Source organism: Girardinichthys multiradiatus, chromosome 5, assembly GCF_021462225.1.
Source record: "Girardinichthys multiradiatus isolate DD_20200921_A chromosome 5, DD_fGirMul_XY1, whole genome shotgun sequence".
Taxonomy (NCBI): Eukaryota; Metazoa; Chordata; class Actinopteri; order Cyprinodontiformes; family Goodeidae; genus Girardinichthys; species Girardinichthys multiradiatus.
In genome coordinates, this window is record NC_061798.1 from 17,554,891 (window position 1) to 17,582,137 (window position 27,247).

The window sequence follows — 27,247 nt, forward strand, 5'->3', positions numbered from 1 at the left end:
AAGAGATGAAAAGCCTAATGTATTTAAAACGGTTTATGTGCTCAGAACATGAATTCTATAGCTACAGACAATGTTTATGGTGATTAAGGGTGTGCCAGATGATCAGTCAGAGTGACAGCACACGTGAAAGCAAACTTCACTGTTTAATTCTACACCTGATTTCCAGGGAAAATGCTCAATACAATTATTCTTCAAAATTTCCATGCTACTACAGGATCCTCAAAATCTATCTTGCAGTGCACCAGCTTCCTTATGTCTCAGCAAACACAGTGTGAGTGCAGACTAGTGTTTAGAAATCTCAGTCCAGTGATATTCATACATTGCCTTGCATGAGTATTAATACCCCTTGAACCTTTTCACGTTTAGTTACGACACAACCAAATGTCTCAATGTATTTAAAAGGGAATGGTATGTAATGGACCAATAGAAAATAGTACATACTTGTTAAGTGGATAGAAAATAATACATCATTTTCAAAAATATTCTTATAACATATACATATGCATTTAGTCCCTCTGAGTCAATATTTTGTAGAACTGTAGAAATGTTTTGGGGATGTCTATACCAAGCTGCTACACAATGAATATTTTTCCCCATTTCAGTGTTGGCTGTATGTTTAGGGTCATTGTCCTGCTTGAAGTCTTTTGCTGCCTCCAACTAGTTTTTTTTTTTTTTTTTTTCATAATAACAGTGTAAATAACTCCACCTGTAATGATCCGCACCAGTTTGTGTTTTGTTAATTGCACACACCCATCCGTGTAGCTCTTTTCACCGAGTTCATCTTTAAGTTCCTGTCCCTCCATTGTTGGGTTCTCTGTTACTGTCTCCCCGGTTCCTATGTTTCCTTCCTGCCTGTAAGTAATCATCCTTTCATTAAAACATGTACATCCACCATGCGCCTGCCGATGTCCTGTTGATGCTTTTGTTTCCATCAACTCCACAAACTTTGACAGAAGAACCTGGCCAAAAAGAGGACCTGGAAGGTATGGAGGTCATCACTCTTTTTGAGTACTTCAAACGGCAGACAGAGAAAAACATGCACCGGTCTGAGGACGAGGTGGAGGAGGGATCTCTTTTCTAGGGCTTGAAACTTTCCTCTGGGAAACAACCCACAGCACTGCAATAACTTTTCACCTCCTCAGAGCAGAACGGTGTATCGGGGTAGAGGACACTAGAACAAACAATGCACCACACAGGCAGCCATTGAGTCCAATGCCTCAAACTTCCTCCACAGGGGTCGGCAAAGTCCTTCGCCCGCATCCCCCCAGTTTTCGGTGACCAATCCAACCAATTTGGGTGTGCAGTCAGTGACTGAACCAGTTTTGTTTGCTGTCCCAAAGCCTGCTTGAAGCCACCTAGAGGTTCCGGATCCTACTCCTCGCCGCCTGATAGAACCTGAGCCCGCTCCTCATTGTCTAAAAGCACCTGAGCCCGCTCCTTGCCTCAAGGAGCTGCTGGCTCTTCATTCTCCAGTCCCCGATTTATCCAACGAGGGAATCCAAGTGGACCTGCCTCATGTTTCTATTCCTAGGTTCCTCTGTGTTCCCTGGGTTTCAGGGAACACACCTTTGTGCACCTTTGTGGGATCCCCACTCCAGAGTCCCTCAGCCAACTTGCTGGCAAGGTTCACCGTGGGTTCTCCATAAACATTCATCGCCAGCCTGCTGTTCGCCACAGGCCGCCAAGGGGCCTGCATCACTGCTGCTGGCCTCCAAGGTTCCTACATTGTCTCGACCGCTCTCCACAACTCTGTGCCTCTGCGGGACGTGTTTTGTCAATTGCACCCACCTAATTCCATGTAGTTGTTTTCACCACTATTGTATTTAAGTTCCTGTTTTCTGTCCTTTCAATGTCACGTTCTCTGTTGCTCTTCTCCCTGTTTTTTTTTTCTTTTTGTTGCCTTGTGCCTGTAAGTTATCATGCTTTCATTGAAAAATACCATCCACCATGCACCTGTCGATGTCCTGTTGGCAGTTTGGTCCTGCTCAATCAAAAAGCATGCCACCACCCATCTTTCCATCAACTTGAAATGGCTTTCTTGTCACTAATAAAGAAAACCATCCCCACAGTGTGATGCCAATACCATTTGTCAAATGTTGGGATGATGTATTCAGGGAGATGTGCAGTGTAAGTTTTCCGTCATGCATTCTGTTTTGCAATTAAACCAAAAACATTCGATTTTTTCGATTTTGATTCGTTTCGATTTCATCTGTACATATTATTATTCCACATTATTATTGTGTCCCCTATATGGTTTTAATTTGTTCTGTGATTTCTTCAAAGCTTGGAATATTGTTTTATAACCTAACCGTGTTTTAAAATTATCCATAACTTTCTCCCTGTCCTGCTTTCCTTGGTCTTCATGATGCTGTTTGTTTGCTAATGTTCTCTATCAAACCTCTGAGGCCTTTAGATTTTAATTTTAAGTTGTTGGTTGTAATGGAATAGAACGTGAAAACATTTAATGAGCATGAATACTTTTGCAACACACTGCAGAAGCAGAGACATATTAGTTTTGGTTTTAATTATTTCACATTTTATTGCTAAATAGTGGGAATAAATGACATGTAAATACATAATGTGGAACAATGGTGAAAAAAAAAGAAAAGGTCAGACATAAAAGTTAAACGCTGACCTTTCAAAAAGGTTGCTGTTTGTTGTTTGGTCATCCTATTAAGTCAGACGTTGTGTCAGGAATCACCTTTAGCCACACCAAAAAAAAGTGACGACTCCATCTTACACACGCAATTGGTTTTGACGTATTCAGCTGTATTTAACTCCCCACACAGAGGCGGGCAAGTCAAAAGACCTTGAAGCCTGACTAGAAGAATATTCTTCATTCAGAGAGATATTGTAGAGCTGAAATGCTGTTTTTTAGGCAGCAAGGCCTGAGTAGAAAAGATTTTTCAAATGAATTCAACTTTCAAATGTTTGTAGTGAGCTTACTGCTCTCTTGTGAAAATAGACTTGTCAGCACAGTCAAAATTCCTGATCTTGACAGTGCAAAAAGAGTTTCTGGTAAATTATGGACTAAAATATTACAAGGTTTTAGCCAAGTTAATAGCTTTACCATTATGTATAATGGCACATAAATGGTAAACTTTAAAAGCACTTTCCATTTTGTTGTTTGATTACTATGTCACATTATAATACTGTCACCTGGAAAATTTCTCATTCAAAAAAAAGCATAACTGTAAAGGCTTCAGCTGTTGTGGCAGTGCTCCACAATGGAGACAAATAGCTTTCCCACAAACCTATAATGAGCAGAGCCTGTGCTATATATTGGAATTCCAGTTCTATTTCTTTAAGTGTTAGTGAAATACAGAGGGAGTGTTATAGGACAGACAGTGGGAGGGGAGTATTGAGGGAGGTGAGATCTGAAATATTGAAGATGGATTTCTGTGGGAGTGGTGTGTGGGCATTAGAATGCTGATGGTGCAGGAGAGACTGCAACTTGGGAAATCATTTGTCTGTATCATCCCTCCACTCAAATCCACAATTGGAATGTGTTTTACTACTGGGTATTCATGACTATGCAGGGAGTGTGCCACAATTAATTTTTCAAAATGTTTTTAGATACATTGAGTTGAACTGTGAGACTAATGTTTCTAACCATGCTAACATATTCTGGTAGTGGTGCAGTGGTAACTGATAAAAGATTGGTCATGTGTCTTGCCCCTAATTACAGTTGGCAGGACAGAGCATGCTAATGATTAGCTTGAAGGACCTAGCTAGTACTTGTGTCCTGTCCACGCTAATGCAGAAAATATGAGATTGCACAGAAAAACTGAGATTTTATGTTGCTTTTGCAGCTCCTGTCCAATTACAAACAGAGCTTTTTCTGACAAAACTGGGATTCTTAAAAACACATTCAAGTGTGAAGATTTTTAAAACTTCAGTTAGTGGTGCATTTGTGTGGCTTAGAAATCTCCACACAATTAAGAACAATTATGTGTTGATCCTGTTTGCATATGCCTGAAACTGCTAACTTGGCTTTTTTTATGTGATTTTTTTTTCCTCCACATTCAGCAGCGTTCCTGTTGTTCATGCTAAAACGCTGGTCAGTGGATTTGGTTTGTTTGTAAACATATCAACTCTGTTTCTAGTTAGTACCAAACCGAGAAGTGGGGGGGTTAGGGTGGGACAACCAGTGGGATTAGAAAATCCCACTGGTTTTTTTACTTGCAACTAAAAGGCACACTGGTCATGTATGATATTAATATTACTACCTTGTATTTATTACAGCATTTTTGATTGAATCACACAGAACCTATACACAGATTCTGTCACAAACTGAAGATAAAATAGTTTAAAAAATATCCTAAAAGTGTAGCTGGCTACTTAGTCAGATCAAGGATGTGCTAACATCTTTGAGAAGTAGAACTGCAAGCACCCATTACTACAGACAAATTGAAATTAAAATATTATAATTTTTTTTTAATAATTGAAAGAATTAATGAAAAATGAGAACTGTCACTTTTTCTAAGCAGTTTTGCAGCCTGGGCTGTAATGAAGAAATTGAATGCATGTTTGTGCCACTGCTGATTTTTAGTATTTTTTTCAGACCTGTCAGTCCTCTTACATTCTGCTTTTATAAAACACCGCAGACATATGCAACTATAATATATATAATAATAATAATAGGCTATTGCTAGTATAAGAAATGCAGCTTAATCCACCAAGAGATTACAACAAATTACAATGAAAATGCTTAGATTAGAACATATTTTTAAGTCATTTTAGTATGTAGTTTGACAACATTTATTTCCAGCCAGGGTGGCATTAATTTTCAGATTGTTGAGAGTCAGACCTTACAAAACCTTCTGACCTAGTTTTTCACAAGTGGAACACAATGGATGCTAGCATTGCCACTCTTTTCATATTATTGCCAAAGCAACCATCTAACTGTCCCTCCCGTCTTCCATTGTTCAGATCTGTCCTAAACGAGTGCATCCTCCAAGCACACACTCCTGTTCTGCTTCACCATTACCAGAGTACATAGATAACTCTGGCAGCGTAAGATTTCTATGTGCTCCAATTCCTCACTCTTCTTATCTAGTTTGAGGACTGCAAGATTACACATTTGTACAGACGCACCTCCAATTTTAAACTTGATAAAAAGGATCCAATATTTACATCTCAAAAATGTCAGTTAATCACCATTTCTTTTCAATACAGCATTTTGTCATCTTGCATTGGCATCTAATACTTATCTATTTAAATGAGATGTAAAAGTGTAAAGTGAGTGTTTACGAAGTGTGTGCTTCACAGTGTTTACATGCCTTGGGAGACTTATCTCGCCCACTCAGTCTTGTGAATGCAAGACTGATGAGTCAGTGTCGGTAGGTTATCTCTTCACAAGAAGTTAATTTGAAAGGTATTTTTTTATTGTTCGATGTGTGTGGTATGACAACTGAGTTTGTAATAACGTGTTTTAGAGGTAACTGAAAAATGGCATGTGAATGGTTACAATATGCACTACCAGTCAAACGTTTTAGACACTCTCGGGTGCAGCGCTGATGGTGTAGGGGTTGGGCGCGCGACCATATGCAGAGGCTACAGTCCTCAAAGCGGCTGTCCCGGGTAATAGTCCCGGACCCGGCGACCTTTGCTGAATGTCTCCCCCTCTCTCTACCCCTCTTTCCTGTCCGCCTACTGTCAAAAAAATAAAAATAAAGGCCACTATTGCCGAAAAAATATATTTAAAAGTTTTAGACGCTCTTTCTCATTTAATGGTTTACTTTATTTTCATGACTATTTACATAGTACATAGATTCTCACCGAAGGTATCAAAACTGTGATTGAACACATATGGAATTAAGTAGCAAACAGAAAATTGTAAATAACTTTAAAAATGTTTTATATTTTAGGTTTCTTAAAGTAACAGCCCTTTGCTGTGATGACAGAATGACCTTTGGCTGTCTCTAAATGAACCTCTGGGACGTTCTTTTAAGGCTCTTTGGAAAACCAGTTCAGGTGACCTCATGAAGCTCATGGAGAAAATTCTAAGAGAGTAAAGCAGTAATCAAAGCAAAGGGTGGCTATTCTGAAAAATTTCATTTGGAATTTATTTTATACTTTTCAAGTATATATATAAGTATTTTTTACTTTTTTATACTTTTCTGTTTACTATATAATTCCATGTGTGTTCATTCACAGTCGTGTTGCATTTGGTGATAATCTACAATGTAAATACTCATGAAAATGAAGAGACCCAATGAGTGAAAAAGTGTATCTAAACCTTTTGACCGGTAGTGTATATGTTTTTACCCAAAAAAATATAAGCCTTCTTTGTTTTTCTTGAATTCTTAATATAAAATCTTGTCACCATATTATAGCAATATCCAAACATGAAAGTAGACTAAAAAATCAAATTACTCTTTGCTGATTTTGCTTTTAATAAAACCTGTTTCTTCTCAATGTTTTCTATTGTTAAAAAGGACAGAAGGAGGAGAAATATGTTAAATATGTTCTGAATGTGGGACACCTGTTCAGTATTAGTGTTTATCTGGATATATAATTTCATTTGATAGTAAATAATTAATTGCTTATACCAAAGATGCAGTCACAAAATATAACCTAAAGTGATATCAACTGCTAATATTGCTCGTAATGGCAGTAGTAGCAACATTAGTATTATTCAATTTAGCCTTTCAAGAACTGGAACAGTGTGTTAGGTTTGAAATCTTTGCATTAAAAATAAACTTTAGATCAGAGTTTTTGAATTTCAATGTATAAGCTAGTTTTAGGCTTTAAAACTGTCAGTAATCTGAAAATAAATGTGTTAAATCTGTAGGAATTCTTACCTTTCTTGGAGTTATTCATGGTCTCACATGAATAACTCCCTCTTTATTTAGCGGGTTCTGTACAGCTATTGTGGCATTTCATCAAATATCCCACCCACTGAGACCAAGGATCTTTTACCATCTAATAAAACAAGCATTCACCAGACAGTTTGGTACAAAATTCTTCCACAAACAAAGTTGTATGTCACAGTGTCTGCCTCTATAAAAAGTCTTTATGGGGAAAATATCACTTTACAGGGATCTTACATCTCTGCCTTACGACAGCTGTCCTTTTTACACACACTCTTCCCTTCTACTATGTCCTTTACTCTCTCCCTTCTACCCGTTATTACTACAGAAAATTATTTACAGTGTTAGGTAATACATACTCACAGCCAAATTGAATGCACTAAAGTCATCTTGACATATTAATAATATTACTCTGTCTTCTCTCTCTTTCTCTCTGTCTCATTGTTGTAGTTGAGAAAGGCCGTGATGGACCACATCTCAGACTCCTTCCTCGAAACCAACGTTCCTCTCCTGGTGCTCATCGAGGCGGCGAAGAGCGGAAATGAGAAGGAGGTCAAGGAGTACGCCCAGGTGTTCCGCGAGCACGCCAACAAGCTGGTGGAGGTCAGTTATGGAGTCAACTATTTGACACAAAAATATTTTCTTTTACCCTGGTTAACAATGTAGACAATTTTTACCTGCCCATTATAACAGAATGTTTTTAGGTTATAAGCATCAAATCATACCAACTGTACCAACAATACAACTAAGTCTTTCAATACCAAAAGAGCAAATGTAAGCAGTTGCTACTTTTTCAAGAAAAGCTGCATTGTCCATCTGTGTGTTATGTTTACCTGTATCATTGCAGAAACATTTTATCACTGTTTAGTGAAGTATTTCTTTACTCATTGCAAGTCATGTTGTTATCACGACATTCACCGGAATTAATGGATATGGCAAGTTTTCAGAATATTGTGTAGCCCTAATTAGTACATTTTTTTTTTAAACTTCATGAGCCATCTTTTTTCTAAAATGTTGTGTAGATTTAACAGGCTTTCGTCTTCAATTGCTCTGTATTTAGCTGAATCCATCTTCCTATCAGCTCTGACCAGTTTTCTTGTCCCTGCTCCATGGGGACAAGAAAATTCCCTCTACCATGTTTCACGTTGGGGATTTTGTGTTTAGGGTCATGTGATGTGTCATATTTCTTCTACGCATAGAGTTTTGCATGTGTATTAAAAAGGTAAACTTTGTCTCATTCTGAACACAGCACCTTCTTACACATTTTTCACGTTTGCTGTGTCCCCTACATGGTAGTGACTTCATTTTAACAATTATAATTTTCTTGACTCATAAAGTGCAAGTGAAGTTGTCTTGTCAGCAAATTTACCTACCTGAGCTGTGGATCTTTGCAGCTCCTTCAGTGTTTATAGTAGAATCTTGGCTGCTTCTCTGATTAATGTTCTCTTTGCCTAAACTGTCAGTTTATGTACAGTCATGTTGTGCCACAGTCTTTACAATTTTGAATGACTATGTGTTATTTAATCTGAATACTGAGTTCAGATTCCACAGAGGAGAACGTTATTTGCTAATTATTGGAGTATTCGCTTATTGGTTTTCCTGGATTGTATTTTGGGTGTCAGAGAAAAGGGGGCTTCATACAAATAAAAGGTATTAAAAGGTTTAAGGGGCGTGAATTCTTTTGCAAGACACTATATTCTCACAACTTAGACCTAAAAATCTTCAATTGCACTTAAAATATGAACAGATCATCTGCTGTGACCTGAGCGCACAGCCTCACAACCTTCTTTTGGTCTGCAAGCACAGCTGCTTCTGCGTAAATCAAATGTCTTGGGTGGGATTGCTGCAGAGGCTATTGTCATGAGGTTGGCACTTTTGCCTCGGCCAGACGACTTAACGTTGATGTTATTTTGGAGGCTGAATCTGCACTCTGCCGGCACGCTAGAGACAGGAATTACAAGCACCACTTCAGCCAAAGTTTTGAAATCAAGAAACATTTCTCCAGTTGAAGTGTTCAGTAGTTGGCAAGACTCTTAATGAAGGGTTTCCTGATCTGGAGCAAACAGTTAATTGATTTGCTAATTCAACTCCAAGTGGTCGTGGGTGTGAATTGCAATCTGTCAAAATGACTGATGGCCTTCAGATTTTTCTGTCACCATTTAAAAAAAACGGTGAAAAACAGAAGATATCCGGTTACGCGACCCTTGATGCCACTATTGATCTGACGTGTTGCAAACTCAATGCTGTCTACTTATATTTTAATCATCCACTTGATTACAGATTCAGCTGTTAATTTTGATGTTTTGTTATAATGCTTGGTACCAAGTCCTGTTATGCTCAAAATGGTAATTGAAATCTTTATCACAACCCTTTTTAACACAATGTCACATAAAACAGAACTCCTGCTTCCTGTGGCATCAGCTAAGAGAGTAGTGATTTGTGTGCCCTTTTGTTCTCCCTGGGCTGTTTGCTGATGAGATTGATGCTATGCTCTGAGTTGGTTCTTTGAATCTCACATTGCTAAAGCTTTGTTTAGCCCAAGGACATTTCAGGTGCTTTGTTTTCTGATAAGGGAAAAAAAGGTAGAACCAGCAACAAACTTGTTAACTTTTGTGTCATCTATAGTTAAGATACACATTTTGTGCTGTGACTTAAGCAATTTTAAAGTTTGTCTTGCTTAATTCTGTTGCATTGCAAAGAGCAATTAAATATGTGTAATAAATTCATATATTGCAAGCTGTAAAGACAAAAAAGGCCCAGAGGTAGAAAATGCAACAGCAGCAGCAGCATCACTTCGGCCTGATATGTGGGATCATTACGTATTTGGTGCTAGCTCCAGTGATTTCTATAGAAAAGTGGAGTGGAATGGAAACAATAAAAGTAGTGCCACCTGAAAACACAAAGAGTTGAGTATAAAGGATCAGCGTCTCCTCTCAGCAGGATTCTGCTTCTTGTACATAGGACGAAGTACATGCTGTCCACCTTTTCCTTTTCAAGATTGAAGTGAATCAAAGATAGCAATTTATTTTGATTTTCTCAAAGATACTACAGTTAAACCAGAGCTGTTTGGGATTGAAATGTATTATAAGTCAATAAAGACTTATTGAAAAGACATGCTGATTCCCCAGAGGTCTACAGAGTAAAAATAATTTTTTTCAAGTAAAACTGAGGCTAGGCGTACACATGTAAATAAAATTTTTATAAGACAGCAGGTTGCTTGGTGCGTAAAGTTCCAGAGCTTTACCTCTGATCTGTAGATTATAGTTTTTTGTAGACTTTCAGATTTAGGACCTTTTTGTCTGAGTGGTCAATAAACGGCTTGTTATCACATTAACGTGGCTCTCAAAGATTTAAAAAATACATTCTTGTAAAGGAACATTTCAAAGCAGATTCAAGATTCAAAGGTTAAATTGCTGAGTCACAAAACAAAAATAAATTGATGCTAAATGATTAATGCTATTTTGAGATAGATATGGAGCAAAATATTATAAGAATTAAGCAGCTATCGTAGATGTAATGTTTATTTTGAAAGTCTGTTGTGTAGAATACAAAGATATAAAACAGGCAAGTATATTTAAACTTTGATTATTCACAATCACCATTTTTGGTAGGATAGAAATCACAGACATCACACAGCCCTGAGAAATGTAAGGCGCACTGCAAGATATGTTTCTTTGTGTCAGAATAAGCATGTAAATGTGAACTACTTAGCTTCTCTCTCTCTCTCTCTCTCTCTTGACTTGTTAATATATTTATATATTTTAGGTTACACTACGGGTTTGTTAGTATCACGTTCGCTGCCATCTTTATGTCATCATAATTTTTTGTTCCATCACAGATACAGCCATCAGAGCAGACAACATCACGGTCTTTTAGTGTATTAGGGTAATTAACATCCCAATCGATGTGTGTCTGCAGTCATCTCTCTGATGTCAGAGAGCTATTAGTTTGAAGTCGGGACATGATCAATGACACCAAGGAGTTTCATCACACCTATTGCATTTCAGTTTACTCCTGTCTCATTTGGCATTGTCTTATCTTTATTATTTTCTTTTCTTTTTCTTTAATATCTGTGTCAGCATTTGTGGGTAGAAGTTAGCTCACTGCCTCTGAGCAACCAAAAGGGTAGTAAGAGAGCCGGGTTAACAAGTAGCTGTTAACGTCGCTAATAGAGAGCTAATAGTGCTGCTGCCACTTGCTGGTTCTGCTATGCCAGCTTTAACATGTAAATTGTCTTAAAAAAGTATTAATATCCAGAGGTGTGACAACGTCATTGTATTGCAAGTCACAAGTAAGTCTTAAATCTTTCCACCCAGGTCTCAAGTCAGGCGTAGACATGACAGTCTCAAGTTGAGATCAAATTATGAGTGAAAGTCTAATTTTGACTCTTAAGCAATTTTTTTCACCAAATATGTAATTGAATAAGAATAATGTTTAGATTTTTATTTAATTTTTTAAAGGTGCTTTGTTTGCCAGAACAGCCAGCAAGAGGAAGGAAACTCCAATACTGCCCAAAAATGAGTGCTAATGTTGCTTTTTACAGTATATAATATACAGGGGTTGGACAATGAAACTAAAACACCTAGTTTTAGACCACAATAACTTCTTAGTATGGTGTAAGGCCTCCTTTTGCGGCCAATACAGTGTCAATTCGTCCTGCACAGACTTGTATATGTGTGGTCAGAGGGATTTTAAGCCATTCTTCTTGCAGGACAGTGGCCAGGTCACTACGTGATACTGGTGGAGGAAGACGTTTCCTGACTCGCTCCTCCAAAACACCAGAAAGTGGCTCAATAATAACCATTGGATGCACATGGTGCTCAAGAATGGTTCAGTAGTCCTTGGCAGTGATGCGCCCATCTAGCACAAATATTGGGCCAAGGCAATGCCATGATATGGCAGCCCAAAACATCACTGATCCACCCCCATGCTTCACTCTGGGCATGCAACAGTCTGGGTGGTACGCTTCTTTGGGGTTTCTCCACACCGTAACTCTCTCGGATGTGGGGAAAACAGTAAAGGTGGACTCATCAGAGAACAATACATATTTCACATTGTCCACAGCCTAAGATTTGCGCTCCTTGCACCATTGAAACCGACGTTTGGCATTGGCATGAGTGACCAAAGGTTTGGCTATAGCAGCCCGGCCGTGTATATTGACCCTGTGGAGCTCCCGACGGACAGTTCTGGTGGAAACAGGAGAGTTGAGGTGAAGATTTAATTCTGCCGTGATTTGGGCAGTTTGGTTTTATGTTTTTTGCATACAATCTGGGTTAGAACCCAAACATCCCTTTCAGACAGCTTCCTCTTGCGTCCACAGTTAATCCTGTTGGATGTGGTTCATCCTTCTTGGTGGTATGCTGACATTACCCTGGATACCGTGGCTCTTGGTACTGAAGGCCTTTGGAATGTTTCACATTCTATCATGTTGAAACTGTTCTAACAAAATCCTTAACGTCTGCGCTTTCTCATGAGTCTTAAAAAAATATATATCTTTGTCTTGTTTTGTTTGTTTTTCTTTTTTAGAAAAAGTGGGAGATTGTTACTCCTTTGTTTTGTTCGTATTACATGTTCATCCGCTAGGGGCACTGTTTGTGTTGAGGAACGTATGTTGGGAAGAGGGCTCTCTTCAAAGCGGACTTCATAGAAGCAAATGTTATATCTGAGCATGCCGTTAAAGCCAACTGTCTGTCCGCCATATCCAAACATGCAGTGTCCAAAAGCTTAAAAGCCGAAACTCCGTCAGGTAGCTCCATGTTGTATTTTTTCATGCGCGAGTAACGCTGCTCATAATCAATAATGTAGTCCGCCATCGACATGTTAACTTCTTTTATGATTCGGTCAAAATCCGAGTATGCCTCATAGATCCTGTCCTTTTCCTCTTTTAGGATCAAGTCATCTAGTTTAGCGAACAATGTGATCATTCCAGTGTCTTTATTTAGGTCGTCTACCGGAATTTCCATCGCCGTGTCCCGCGCTCTTCCAGACAGTGCCAGGGCAACTGCAAGCGCTTCTTTTTTTTTTCCAAATCCGTAACTCTCGTCCAAATGTTGACTTCATTCTTCCAGCTTTTGTGAGGCTTTCCTTCTTCAAACGTTGGCGGAACTCTGTAGTTACTAACCATCCTCTGCTACCAATGATAGTCAGAAAAAAACTAACTTGTTTCTTTGTTAACTTTATTCCGCCATGAATATTTTCCCAGACCGAATATCAGAATCAGAATCAGCTTTATTGCCAAGTTTGTACATACAAACAAGGAATTTGACTCCGGTACACTTTGCTCTTTTGTTCTGTTTTTGCATTACAGAATATACAAATTTACAATTTACAATGTACAATATACAATTTACAATGTATATATATATATATATATATATATATATATATATATATATATATATATATATAAAGTGGAACACCTGTCATTTTAGTGTGGGAGGTTTCATGGCTAAATTGGACCAGCCTGGTAGCCAGTCTTCATTGATTGCACATTGCACCAGTAAGAGCAGAGTGTGAAGGTTCAATTAGCAGGGTAAGAGCACAGTTTTACTCAAAATATTGAAATGCACACAACATTATGGGTGACATACCAGAGTTCAAAAGAGGACAAATTGTTGGTACACGTCTTGCTGGTGCATCTGTGACCAAGACAGCAAGTCTTTGTGATGTATCAAGAGCCACGGTATCCAGGGTAATGTCAGCATACCACCAAGAAGGACGAACCACATCCAACAGAATTAACTGCGGACGCAAGAGGAAGCTGTCTGAAAGGGATGTTCAGGTGCCAACCCGGATTGTATCCAAAAAACATAAAACCAAACTGCCCAAATCATGGCAGAATTAAATGTGCACCTCAACTCTCCTGTTTCCACCAGAACTGTCCGTCGGGAGCTCCACAGGGTCAATATACACGGTTGGGCAGCTATAGCCAAACCTTTGGTCACTCATGCCAATGCCAAACGTTGGTTTCAATGGTGCAAGGAGTGCAGATTTTGGGCTGTGGACAATATGAAACATGTATTGTTCTCTGATAAGTCCACCTTTACTGTTTTCCCCACATCCGGGAGAGTTACGGTGTGGAGAAGCCCCGGAGAAGCGTACCACCCAGACTGTTGCATGCCCAGAGTGAAGCATGGGGGTGGATCAGTGATGGTTTGGGCTGCCATATCATGGCATTCCCTTGGCCCAATACTTGTGCTAGATGGGCGCATCACTGCCAAGGACAACCGAACCATTCTTGAGGACCATGTGCATCCAATGGTTCAAACATTGTATCCTGAAGGCGGTACCGTGTATCAGGATGACAATGCACCAATACACACAGCAAGACTGGTGAAAGATTGGTTTGATGAACATGAAAGTGAAGTTGAACATCTCCCATGGTCTGCACAGTCACCAGATCTAAATACTATTGAGCCACTTTGGGGTGTTTTGGAGGAGCGAGTCAGGAAACGTTTTCCTCCACCAGTATCACGTAGTGACCTGGCCACTATCCTGCAAGAAGAATGGCTTAACATCCCTCTGACCACTGTGCAGGACTTGTATATGTCATTCCCAAGACGAATTGACGCTGTATTGGCCGCAAAGGAGGCCTTACACCATACTAATAAATTATTGTGGTCTAAAACCAGGTGTTTCAGTTTCATTGTCCAACCCCTCTAAGTCACCCATAATGTTGTGTGCATTTCAATATTTTGAGCAAAACTGTGCTCTTACTCTGCTAATTGAACCTTCACACTCTGCTCTTACTGGTGCAATGTGCAATCAATGAAGACTGGCTACCAGGCTGGTCCAATTTAGCCATGAAACCTCCCACACAAAAATAACAGGTGTTTCAGTTTCAATGTCCAACCCCTGTATATCGCAAAATATCTTTACCTCGATACAGGTATGAAACATGGTCAAAAGACTTTTCGATAGATGGTATTCATCCAGGTTTTGACAGACAATATGAATAGCCAATGATAATAAGAGTGTTGCAATCATGTGGCTGGAGTACAGAGACACAAATTTATGTTGACGCAGACAGCACAGTAGCAACCAGACGTGCTGACGGCTGTTTGTGCAGCTGTAGTACTTCAGGTAACAGGTAGGACTGATATCACTGGAAAATATGAGAAAAAAAAAGTTGTGCCTCGGAAGAAGAAAAGATGGAAGACACAGCGAATGACATCATTGACAATAAGTGTCCGAGCAGTTTAGTCATGTGACTATTTTGGCTATTTAAAGTCGGGCCAAAAAAAAACAAAGTAAAAGTCGGGGTATACCACCAATCTGTTTTATCACCTGAACCAGTGCCACACTGGAGCACATAGAGTATAAAACATTACAATCCCAGATGAGAGCGACTGCTTAGCCCCCCGCCTCCTCCTCTCCCTTTATCCGGCCTGTACACCAGCAACAACTGATCATAGAGTCGACAGAGAAATCTGTTTAAAAAAATCAGTTTATTGTATTGCAAAAGAAGATTTTAGTTTAAAATATACCTCTTTTAAACAGTTTAGACTTTTACTGTCAGGTTGGTGCTACAGAGCGCTGTCTGCTGAAACCAGCCACCACAGAGACATTTTCTCCCCCCAGGTATATTTATGTATATGTATATATATATATACATACATTTAAATAGGTATTTTATTTTCATATATATTTATATTGACAAAAAAGAAAGAAATCTTCACTGAGAGCAAAGTGTACCTGAGTCAAATTCCTGGCTTGTGTCACAACCTTGTCAAAAAAAGCTGATTCTGATTTTATTTATCCAAAACAGTTGAATAATGTTCAATGGCATATTCAGCATTTTAAAATAAAATCTTTAAATCAAAAATAACCTTCTGATATCTCCAAATCTCCCTTAATAGTACCAGGGAACATTAAATACTGGCAAAAATAGTGATTTGTTTTATATCGTGATTTACATCAATATCGACTGATATGAAAAATGTTATCGTGATAGGATTTTTTCCCATATCGCCCACTCCTTTGTGTCCCTCATCCAACACGTTTTTTTAGATCTCAGCATGTGTCTAATATCTTCTAGGGTCTGTTAGTGACAGTTAATGTTCAATTTAGTCAGGTGCGTTAATTAAGCAATCTAAAACCTGCAGGACCACTACTCAAGGCCAATGCTAATCTTTCCATTAAATGTTAAGGAAATTAGCAATCAAGTAATGTATGTCTTAGCAGACAGTAATCGAAGACTGATACTGTAATAGACCAAGTCAAAAGTTTTTTGTTGTAGTTATTTAAAGTTTTAAATAAAACTGTGGTTACTGTCCTCTCCACTTACATTAGAAATATTAGTGAAGAAAATAAATTGTTGTTGAGTTGCAGTGACAGTAATGGAAAAAACACCTTGCATATTTTCATAGCTTGTACTACCACATATAGCATCAGTATCCTTAAGCACTTATTCTCTGCATGTTCTTGTTGGTTGCTGACTTTGGAGTGGAGGAATTTTGGCCCACTCTTAATCATTTTACATGAGTACTGTAAGGTTCATAGGTATTGGTTACCACACAGTTCTCTAAAGTTCTCACAGTATTGGAAAGGGGTTTAAATATGTGCTTAGGCTATTGCAGCACCTTCATTGACAGAACCTTGACTTAACTGTTGATTCAAGTATTTAGTTTTCTCCAGTGCAATATGGCAAATATATCTCTACTTGGTCTCATCATTCAATTTGTGAGGATTCTTTCTTATTGTAGAACAAATGCTGAACTCTTTTATCCTTGCCATTGGGATAACATACACCTGTATGCTCAAGAACAAATATTCCTGATTTCATAGAGGCAGTCACACTTGCACCTGGCTGCTAATTTTACTCTTTACGCTAATGGAAGCAACAAAGGTGCAAATTTTTTTCTCATGACAGCATTAGCAGTCAAGATGAACTTTCTTTTTTACTAGCCTATATTTAAAATGGTTTATTTCTGTATATGCCTGTATAATGTAAAGGGTGTTTGAGATGTCTTTAGCCTTTTATGTTTATAGCGTTGGTAATATTTTCAGAGTATGTTTAAATTTCTTTTATTATTAAAAGCGAATTCAGCTTTGTCTAGTCTGAGTAATTTAAAAGCATGCCACGTTGTTGTTGAATACCATTTTCTTTCTCTAATGTAACACTTCACAAGGAGATGACAGTTAAGGTCAGTATACACCAAAAGAGAGATGGTTTTTGCCCTATCATTACCACAGCAAAGATAGTCAAGATGCTTTATAAAAGCACATTAGGTGGGCGCTAAATTATTTTTCCTCTCATTGTATGCTTTCATTTGGTGGTGCTGTATAGAAATCAAGGCAACAACTAGACACCTTACAAAGACTTTACATCGCATTTTTGAGTATTTTCCTGTTAATTATTTTTTGTTTTGATTTCCAGTTCTTTTTCCTTTCTCACCTCTTTTATATCCATCATAGCAATCTGAAAGCCAGACACTGAAGGTGCCCATTAGCTGTTTGTACTGACATTTTAGTCCATTAGAGATCCATCACTATTAATTGATGAGAGCAAACAAAATGTGATAAGACATCCTTCTGAACATTTGTGAAATAGGGGTTCCAATTTTATTGAAAAACACTTTGGTTTTTTTATTTTTATATATTAGTGTACATCTTTTCAATGAAAACATAAACATTACCACATACTTGCAAAGTATATATATATATATATATACTTCATGTATACTATATATACTATATATACTACAGCTCTCTGCTGAATCTGCTGCCGCCACAACGCGGTCCCAGATAAGCGGAAGACGATGAGTACAAGTACGAGTACGAGTATATATATGTACAGGTCCTTCTCAAAATATTAGCATATTGTGATAAAGTTCATTATTTTCCATTATGTCATGATGAAAATTTAACATTCATATATTTTAGATTCATTGCACACTAACTGAAATATTTCAGGTCTTTTATTGTCTTAATACGGATGATTTTGGCATACAGCTCATGAAAACCCAAAATTCCTATCTCACAAAATTAGCATATCATTAAAAGGGTCTCTAAACGAGCTATGAACCTAATCATCTGAATCAACGAGTTAACTCTAAACACCTGCAAACGATTCCTGAGGCCTTTAAAACTCCCAGCCTGGTTCATCACTCAAAACCCCAATCATGGGTAAGACTGCCGACCTGACTGCTGTCCAGAAGGCCACTATTGACACCCTCAAGCAAGAGGGTAAGACACAGAAAGAAATTTCTGAACAAATAGGCTGTTCCAAGAGTGCTGTATCAAGGCACCTCAGTGGGAAGTCTGTGGGAAGGAAAAAGTGTGGCAGAAAACGCTGCACAACGAGAAGAGGTGACCGGACCCTGAGGAAGATTGTGGAGAAGGGCCGATTCCAGACCTTGGGGGACCTGCGGAAGCAGTGGACTGAGTCTGAAGTAGAAACATCCAGAGCCACCGTGCACAGGCGTGTGCAGGAAATGGGCTACAGGTGCCACATTCCCCAGGTCAAGCCACTTTTGAACCAGAAACAGCGGCAGAAGCGCCTGACCTGGGCTACAGAGAAGCAGCACTGGACTGTTGCTCAGTGGTCCAAAGTACTTTTTTCGGATGAAAGCAAATTATGCATGTCGTTCGGAAATCAAGGTGCCAGAGTCTGGAGGAAGACTGGGGAGAAGGAAATGCCAAAATGCCAGAAGTCCAGTGTCAAGTACCCACAGTCAGTGATGGTCTAGGGTGCCGTGTCAGCTGCTGGTGTTGGTCCACTGTGTTTTATCAAGGGCAGGGTCAATGCAGCTAGCTATCAGGAGATTTTGGAGCACTTCATGCTTCCATCTGCTGAAAAGCTTTATGGAGATGAAGATTTCATTTTTCAGCACGACCTGGCACCTGCTCACAGTGCCAAAGCCACTGGTAAATGGTTTACTGACCATGGTATCACTGTGCTCAATTGGCCTGCCAACTCTCCTGACCTGAACCCCATAGAGAATCTGTGGGATATTGTGAAGAGAACGTTGAGAGACTCAAGACCCAACATTCTGGATGAGCTAAAGGGGGCTATCGAAGCATCCTGGGCCTCCATAAGACCTCAGCAGTGCCACAGGCTGATTGCCTCCATGCCACGCCGCATTGAAGCAGTCATTTCTGCAAAAGGATTCCCGACCAAGTATTGAGTGCATAACTGTACATGATTATTTGAAGGTTGACGTTTTTTGTATTAAACACACTTTTATTTTATTGGTCGGATGAAATATGCTAATTTTGTGAGATAGGAATTTTGGGTTTTCATGAGCTGTATGCCAAAATCATCCGTATTAAGACAATAAAAGACCTGAAATATTTCAGTTAGTGTGCAATGAATCTAAAATATATGAATGTTAAATTTTCATCATTACATTATGGAAAATAATGAACTTTATCACAATATGCTAATATTTTGAGAAGGACCTGTATATACTGTATATATTCTGCCTCAAGGTTTGACGTGTTGTGCATTCAGAGATGCTCTTCTGCATGCTTTGGTTGTAACGAGTGGTTATTTGAGTTACTGTTGCCTTTCTATCAGCTCAAACCAGTCTGGCCATTCTCCTCTGACCTCTGGCATCTACAAGGCATTTGCACCCACAGAACTGCTGCTCACTGGATATTTTCTCTTTTTTGGACAATTTTCTGTAAACCCTAGAGATGGTAGTGCATGAACCTCATAGTAGATCAAGAGTTTCTGAAATACTCAGACCAGCCTAACTGGCACCATCAACCATGCCACGTTCAGTCACTTAAATCACCTTTCTTTCCCATTCTGATGCTCAGTTTGAACTGCAGCAGATCGTCTTAACTATATCTACGTGCGTAAATGCATTGAGTTGCTGTCATGTGATTTGGCTAATTAGAAATTTGCGTTAACGAGCAGTTTGACAGGTGTACTTAATAGAGTGGCCGGTGACTGTATATATTTTAAACCCCTTTCATTTGTATGACCATACATAAAACTCAGTGCAACTAATAGTTTTTTGAAGCCACATGATTGGTAAATAGGAGTACACCGTTGTCTCATTTAATCTCAGTATAAACACAGCTGTTCTGAAAGGCCTGAGATTTATTTGAGAACATTAGTGAAAAAACAGCCTCATCTAGATCAAGGACTTCAGCACACAAGTTGGTGGATGGTTATGAAGGAAATGTGGAAAGAGTAATGCAAAACTATCAAGAAATGGCTTCCCACCTAAACACACAGAATGCATGGAACGAAGAAGAAAACTTACTGCTTGCTTGTAGTTGTCTTCATTGCATTTTGTATTGTACTGAAACGTATACGTATTATACTGAAACTTATACTTGATAACTGATGCAATCTACCATTTTACTTGAGTGATTATGAAACGGTACTGTACTGTATTGCACCAACTACGCCAAAACAAATTCCTTGTATGTTCAAAAACGTACTTGGCAATAAAGCTTTTCTGATTCTGATCCGGTAAAGACTTGGATGGTGCAAGAAGAAAATATTCCAATAAATGAATTGAAAGTGAAGAGATTAAGTTAAAAAAAGTAGTAGTAACATCAGCAATCCATCTATTTCACATTGACTTCCAAAAGCAATATATTCTTTTGATTTAGCCCGTTTGTCATCATTAATTACATGCATTATGTATTGAAATAATGCAGAAAGACATTCACTTGGTAAAGAAAAAAAATCTAGTGATTTCTAATGTGAGACTTATTTCCCCTGAGCATCGATTACCTACTGTTGTGCATTAAGGGGGGTCCAAATATGATCTAACTTTGATGTAAGGTAATCAGATCAATGCTGCCCTGGACCAAAACAGGTTCCCAATCAGTAGGAAGTTCCCTCTGGAAATCCGAAGGAGAATCTTGTATCAGTCGTCCATGTGCGATCCTGTGGTATAGCTGCTATGTCCGAATATCTCAGTGTTTCCTCAGAGAGAAAACTAATGTGAATTTTGTACATTTACTGTTATTTCATGTATGTGTCTTTCTGGATGTTGCACACAGATAACCAAGCATGAAAATATTTTAACTTCTCACATGGAAGGCAAGTAAATGTTTCTACATGCTAACTTATTTTACAAAAATAGTAATGTACTGTGAATATGCATCCATCCCATAAGACAAGAAGATACAAATTACTGGGCCAAAATAAGATTTTGGCAACACTTTTGGAAAACTAATAATTCCCATTTGTTTTGTTACTAAAATTAGAAATCTCAGATTGGAACAATTGACACCTATTGAGATAAAGCCTGTGTGTGACAAAGTCCTCTTAATTTTATTCAACTGATTAAAAAAGGTTCTTTGGTTGTGCTCAAACAGTCTCATTTCAGGGGCATGTCCTATCTCAGAAATGCGAGACAGACTTCTCTTACAAACATGACTAAATAAGGTTAAAAAGTATAAATTTTGAAAAGAAAAAACATGTTTTATCTGGTTTTTTTGTTATTGTTTTTTTTTACATTTTGATATAATATGTCAAATAAAAACGTATTAATAACCTTCTCAATAATCAATGAAAAGTGTCTTTCTTGGCAATACAAAAATCAAATTCTTATTATAATTTCTAACCAGCTGTGGTATGTTTTGTCTGGTATTTCGTCAATTTATCCTTAGTGATGAGCTTCCAGTCTTTAAAGTTGGAAGGAGTCCTTGTTATCACCCTAATCTTTAGCTACGTCCGCAAATTCTGTATCAGATTCAAGTTGGAACTCTGGCTGGGCTACTCTGAAACGTTAATATTACCTCTAGTCGAAATAAACAAGGTGAACTAAAAAAAATTACTTTAAACCCAACTATGCGGGCGGAAAGAATAATTTTAAGCATAACTATATATACATTTGAAACATCTAACGGAACATTCTACAGTCTTAATGTTTATTTTCTGTATTTCACCAAAGTTAAATTATTTATGTAAGGCATTTATTCGAATTACAAAAATATCAAGCATACCTAACTATAGGATTTTTTTTTGACAGGCCCTTTTCTTTCTTTGTTGCTTTTTTTTTGCAAAGCCATTTACTCATGTTGCTTTTGTTGTTCTTTTCTCAGCGGAATCTGCAAACAGTTCTAGTATTCAGAGTAAGGAGTTATTTGCTAGGCCTAAAATTTCCATAAATATGCATGTATATGGGTGGGCTTCTCCCTAAATTCATACATAATGCTTTGATTAAAGGTTGGCAAACTGTGTCAGCAAAGACAGAGAATGTTTTCCCTGTGAAGCTATTCTGGGAGCAGATCTGCCTTTGCCTATAGATTCAGTTTTAGATGCTCACAAAACTCAGATTGCAAACATTTAGCACCTGCAAACAGCTTTATACCTCTGCCCCTCAATGTACAGTAATCAAGCCCAGGTTTGACTAGTCCATAAATAGACATTTTAATGTTTTCCAATTCTATGGTGGTCCTACTGTCAAACAACCATTGTGTTTTCACCCAAAAAATAAGCATTCTTTAAATCACAAAATGTGATTTAAAGAATCTCTGCTCAGTGTAGAATTTTCCAGTTCAGCTTTGATCAATCAAAGTTTTTTAGATTTACAACCATTGAAAACCTAATACAGTTCTGTCTAATCAAAATCTCGCTCTTTAATTTAGCACCAAAATGAAACTCTGAAGCAGCATCAATCCTGCTTCAGAGAAACTTTAGCATTGTTAGCTGCTGACAGTTTGAAAATCAAGTATTGCTGTGTTTACAAACTCTATTCTTTCCTTGTCTCTCTTGATATCACTGTTTATTATTTTATACACAGCACTCAAAATGTCAGGCCTCAAACCCCTTGACATTTGCAATGAGGACTGAGGCCTCCGTACCTGGGTCGAGCGCTCTACCACTGCGCCATGAGCCATGCCCACTATTTACAATATAAACATTAATGCTTTTGTAACTGAGTAGTCGTTTTTGAGCCGGCTCTCCACATTATGGGGCAATTCTGGAAGTACTTCCTTCACTTATGTCAACAGTCCCTGCCATAAATACAATGGGGTGTAAATTTTAAGCACTTACTCTCAAATCTGGGGGTCAAAAAATAATTACTTAAGTTAACGTCATCTGATTAAGTCACTTGCTGACTGCAGCTGAATATCACTTTGCAAGACAGGTTTCACTTTGACATAAACATCTGGCATTTTAATATCACAAGATCTCATGCCACCCATAAAATAGACACATTTTTACAACTGTAGTAACTCTCACATCTCTGGAAACAACCTTTCTTTGTTTATTATAATACTTATGACTTAGAGCACACATGTGAGAAGATATTAGTCTTCTGCCTTGTGAAGAATTACTGCCACACCCTTAGATGGAATCAGCCAATCTTTCATTGTTAGGCTGACATTTATAGTCTTTGTGTTACATCTCCACTGTCCCTAAAATAGCAACAGCAGAAAACAAATGGAAATTACTTTGGCATTAACTTTGCATTCACAAAAGATTGCCCCCAGTCCTCTCCTGCAGGCAGCAAGGAGTCAATACATGGATCTGTTATCGGTCTCAGAATGCCTGAATAGGTGGTAATGTCTGTGTGACACATTTCACCAAATCTTGCCCGAGCAAATCACCATGAAGATAAGCTTTTTCCCTGACACAACAACCTCAGCGTTCCCACTAAAAGCTGTTATAGCTTTTGTGAGGGTGCTATGACACAGAGTGGTGGTATTCCTGTCATGTTTTTCACTTATGACACTAAGTGGATTACATGAGATTAAGTGTGACAAAAGAGAAAGCAACAGAGGAGTAAGACTTGGCATAGCATCATGGTTCCTGCTTCCATTACTGAAGGAGGTCTTAAAGGAAGACCTTGTTCAGTAATATGATATATGGCCCAGCATAAATCCTTAATTTATTCATGTGCCCAGCGGAGGCTTAGTCATATCACTTTAGTTGTCCTATAATGCCTATTTACATCTGGATCGTGCAACTTTTTCTTTCAATAGGGCTTTACAAATGTCAGGGACTTTTAGTTATTTATTATTTTTTATCTTTTTAGTCATACAATAATAAGCTAAAGGTCAGTGTTTGTTTTCTTTCTTTCTAAAAGAAAAATGAATATACATTTATTTAATAAAGTTATTTGCTATTAAAGAACTGCTTTATGTTACTGGCCAGTTCTTAAACCCCAAACAAGTAACCACAGTTGTTTTTTTTTTTTTTTTTAATGCAGTCACTTTTACAATTATATCATGGTATACCATGGTGCACAAGTATTGGTTAAAAAAGCAATACATTAAAGACAAGTTTGCATTGTCGTATCCCAAGACCTCATTATAATATCACTATTACTAATTTCACTACACATAGTCCAGTTTTTTGCTCCAAAAGCCAGGGTAGCCTTGAATACTATCTCTATAGTTGAGAAGAATTTTAATCATAGTTCCACGGACTTTTTACTCCAGTCCAAAACATTTTTGTTTTTGCATTCTATCAAACACACCCTGTCTGAAGGAAATGGCATTTGCTCCTTTATCCTTTAGACATAGCACCTTAAAAATATTCTTACCCTTGAGCCTTTTCACATTCTTCACTTTACAATTGCAAACCTTCAATACACTTCACTGGAAAATTCTGTGACAAACGAAGTAGTGCATAATTGCAAAGTAAAAGATTTGTTTTAACAATGAAAAATCTGAAAGGTATCACCTGTATTTGCATTTACCAGTCCCCCCTTAAACTAATACATATATATATATATATATATATATATATATATATATATATATATATATATGTATATGATTTTCTCATCACTCTTACAGTTATTGGGATAGTAGAGCTTCCATAGTCCTCCTTTGTCTATTATATTTTATCATCCATCAAACCATTGTAATTGATAGTGTGGAGACCACATGGGATTTGTGGGCAGCTTATTTTAGAGCAAGAGTTGACTCTTTGTAGTTGCTGATGGACATTTTTGAAGAGAAAGGGCAAAATCAATTCTGTGAATGTCCAGCCTAAAAACATAAAAATGAAATCACTCACTGACAAAATGGACACCAGAAGTGGAATTTTTTTTAGCCCACTCTCCATTATAGATCTCAATTCTCAATTACAGTTTTTCTGTTTTTTTGGTAAGCACATAAGTGTTTTTGACAAAATCAGCATTGCTAATATGCCAAACCAGGGTTGTAACTATTTTCTTATGGCTCATCAATCCAACGACTTCTTCATAAAAAGGGTAAATTAAACCACAACCCACAGCCATCTTCCATTACCAACAGCAGGTTAATAGCTTATCAAGAGTCTGTTCTCTCCTGAAACTATTCTCACATTTGCTCGTCTTTACGTCACTTTATTGATGTGAGGTAAAACCATTTAGTTTTTTCACTGCTGTGTGTATCACAATGATTGCTCGTATAAAATCTGGTGTGTGGTCAAAGTCAAAGAAACAAAAGAAAGAGACCTGAAAGAGTGGCGAGCCATAGACAGAGAACTTAGTTTTACATCCTCAATAAACTATTAACTTCCAGCTGTGGTACCATAAGAGTCTGATGTAGCAGATAGTGTTAAACACTTGATAAAACATGGAAAATAGTACGCCACAGCTAGGATTAATGTTCATTAGATCAATACACAACACTTAAGATAGCTTTTGGTCTCAGAATTCTACAACAGCTCAAGTCAAATTTAAGAAAAAAAAATGTTTTATTTTGCTAAAATGGCACATTTGGAGCAAAGGAAACAAATGCATTTGTTGAATTTGGTATTACTACACTAGATATCCTGGCTGCACCGTAGAGCTCGATCAAATCTTGGGTATATTGGAAATAGCTTAGAATTACAACTCAAGTACACTACTATTGGTATTATGTTGTACATATATCCATTTTCAGTTTATAAAACCAAACAAGTGTGCAACTACACTATCACAAAAATTGCCAACAAAATGCTAATATACCTATGCCACACCAGTAGATGACAAAAATCTTAACTACAACAGTGTATCTAAATACAGAGTAAGTTGTTTTTTTACCATGGATAACGATTCTCCTCATACCTCATGGTTTTAGTGGCAGACATTACAACTTGCTCTAAGTCACTAACTTAATCAGAATGTTTGAAGTTTAGTGGGAACAGAATCAGGACATCATCAGAGACATGTAAAAAAAATAAAAAATGTCTCCATTAATGGTGTTGATTCTTAACCCAAAGAAATATTTTGTGATCTGTCAAAGTGTACTGCCATGTTATTGTTTTGTTTAAATAGGCAAAATCTTTTTTCAGGTCTACAAAGTTGCACCATGTACAATTTTAAAATAAAAATAAAAAACTGCTTCAGAAACTGTTTGTAAGAAATTTCTTTTGATACATATCAAGAGTAGTATATACAGAAAGTTGTCTTATGCTATGTCATCCATTTATTTGATGTTTTTTTAAACACAATTGAAGATCACTTATGAATTTGACAAAAGCATACCTCAAGTATAATTCAATTTGTTTATACAAAATATATTGTGGTACATTGTGATTTATTTTACAATTGATTGCCCTATTTCTGCTTTCAAAATGGACTTGTCTCGTGCAATCATTTTAGGTTTAACAATCTAATTATTGCATCTAGATTCCTGTATAAAAACTGGACATTTAAAAAAAAAAATCTTCAAAGTACATTTTGGAACTTCAACGCCCCAAAATAAGTATTGATGGCAAAAGTTCAAGCACATTGCTATCAATTATAAAGAGTCTAAATAAAATAGCTACTAACTCTGAATATTATGTGTTAAATGCATTGTGATAACTTTTTCAGGTCATCACAGTGAACAAAGATGTAGATTCCTTCTGAAAATAAGAAGAAGCTGACTGCTCAGTGACCAGTCTTCACTTTTAAGTAGATGCTTCTATAGCTGGTTCTGTTGTCACCGTTAAATACAAAAAAAGCAAAACAACAATAAAAAAAAAACAATCTTCTCAATTACAAGCAACCTAAATCCACTTCATGCATTTAATAATGGGAAACTGTTACTATGGTGTTTTTTTCTGAAACCAAAGCAGTCCAACTCTGCAAAAAATAAGCAAAAAATTTAAAATTTAAAAAATAAACATCTCAACTCTTACCAAGCTAGATTGCAAATGCAAAAGTGAAAAAGGTCTCGAAGGAGCTGCTCCACAGCCTCATCTCGCCTTCCCTGAGGTGGAAGGCCCTAGTTTGAGTGTTCACTTACATCATCAAAGGGCCCTTCTGTCTCATGTAATATTAACATGTGCTAAATCAGTGGCAAACAGCAGCAGCAATGTTTACACAGCATTAACACAGGCTTGCAAAGCTTCATCCAGAGTGACTGTCTTTGTGTTCAAAGGGGCCCTGACATGAACAGGAAGACAGCAGTTATAGCCTATACAGGTTTATTATTTCAAAGGAAAATGGCTTTATTGGGCTTCACATGGGCATTCATACCTAAATTGGCTGACTTTTTTATCAATCAGAAAGTTTTATTGTAAAATTGTATGTCCCAACAAAGTTAAATCTGCT

General features: G+C 37.6%; 1 protein-coding gene across 1 annotated transcript in view; it reads left to right on the forward strand.

The window, feature by feature from the left end:
* ctnna2 (catenin (cadherin-associated protein), alpha 2) overlaps positions 1–27,247 on the forward strand; it is a 466,961-nt gene that overhangs the window by 305,980 nt on the left and 133,734 nt on the right. The window contains exon 9 of the mRNA XM_047366904.1: positions 7,266–7,418. Within this exon, the coding sequence (XP_047222860.1) occupies positions 7,266–7,418 (153 nt within the window). The remainder of the gene's footprint in view (positions 1–7,265; positions 7,419–27,247) is intronic.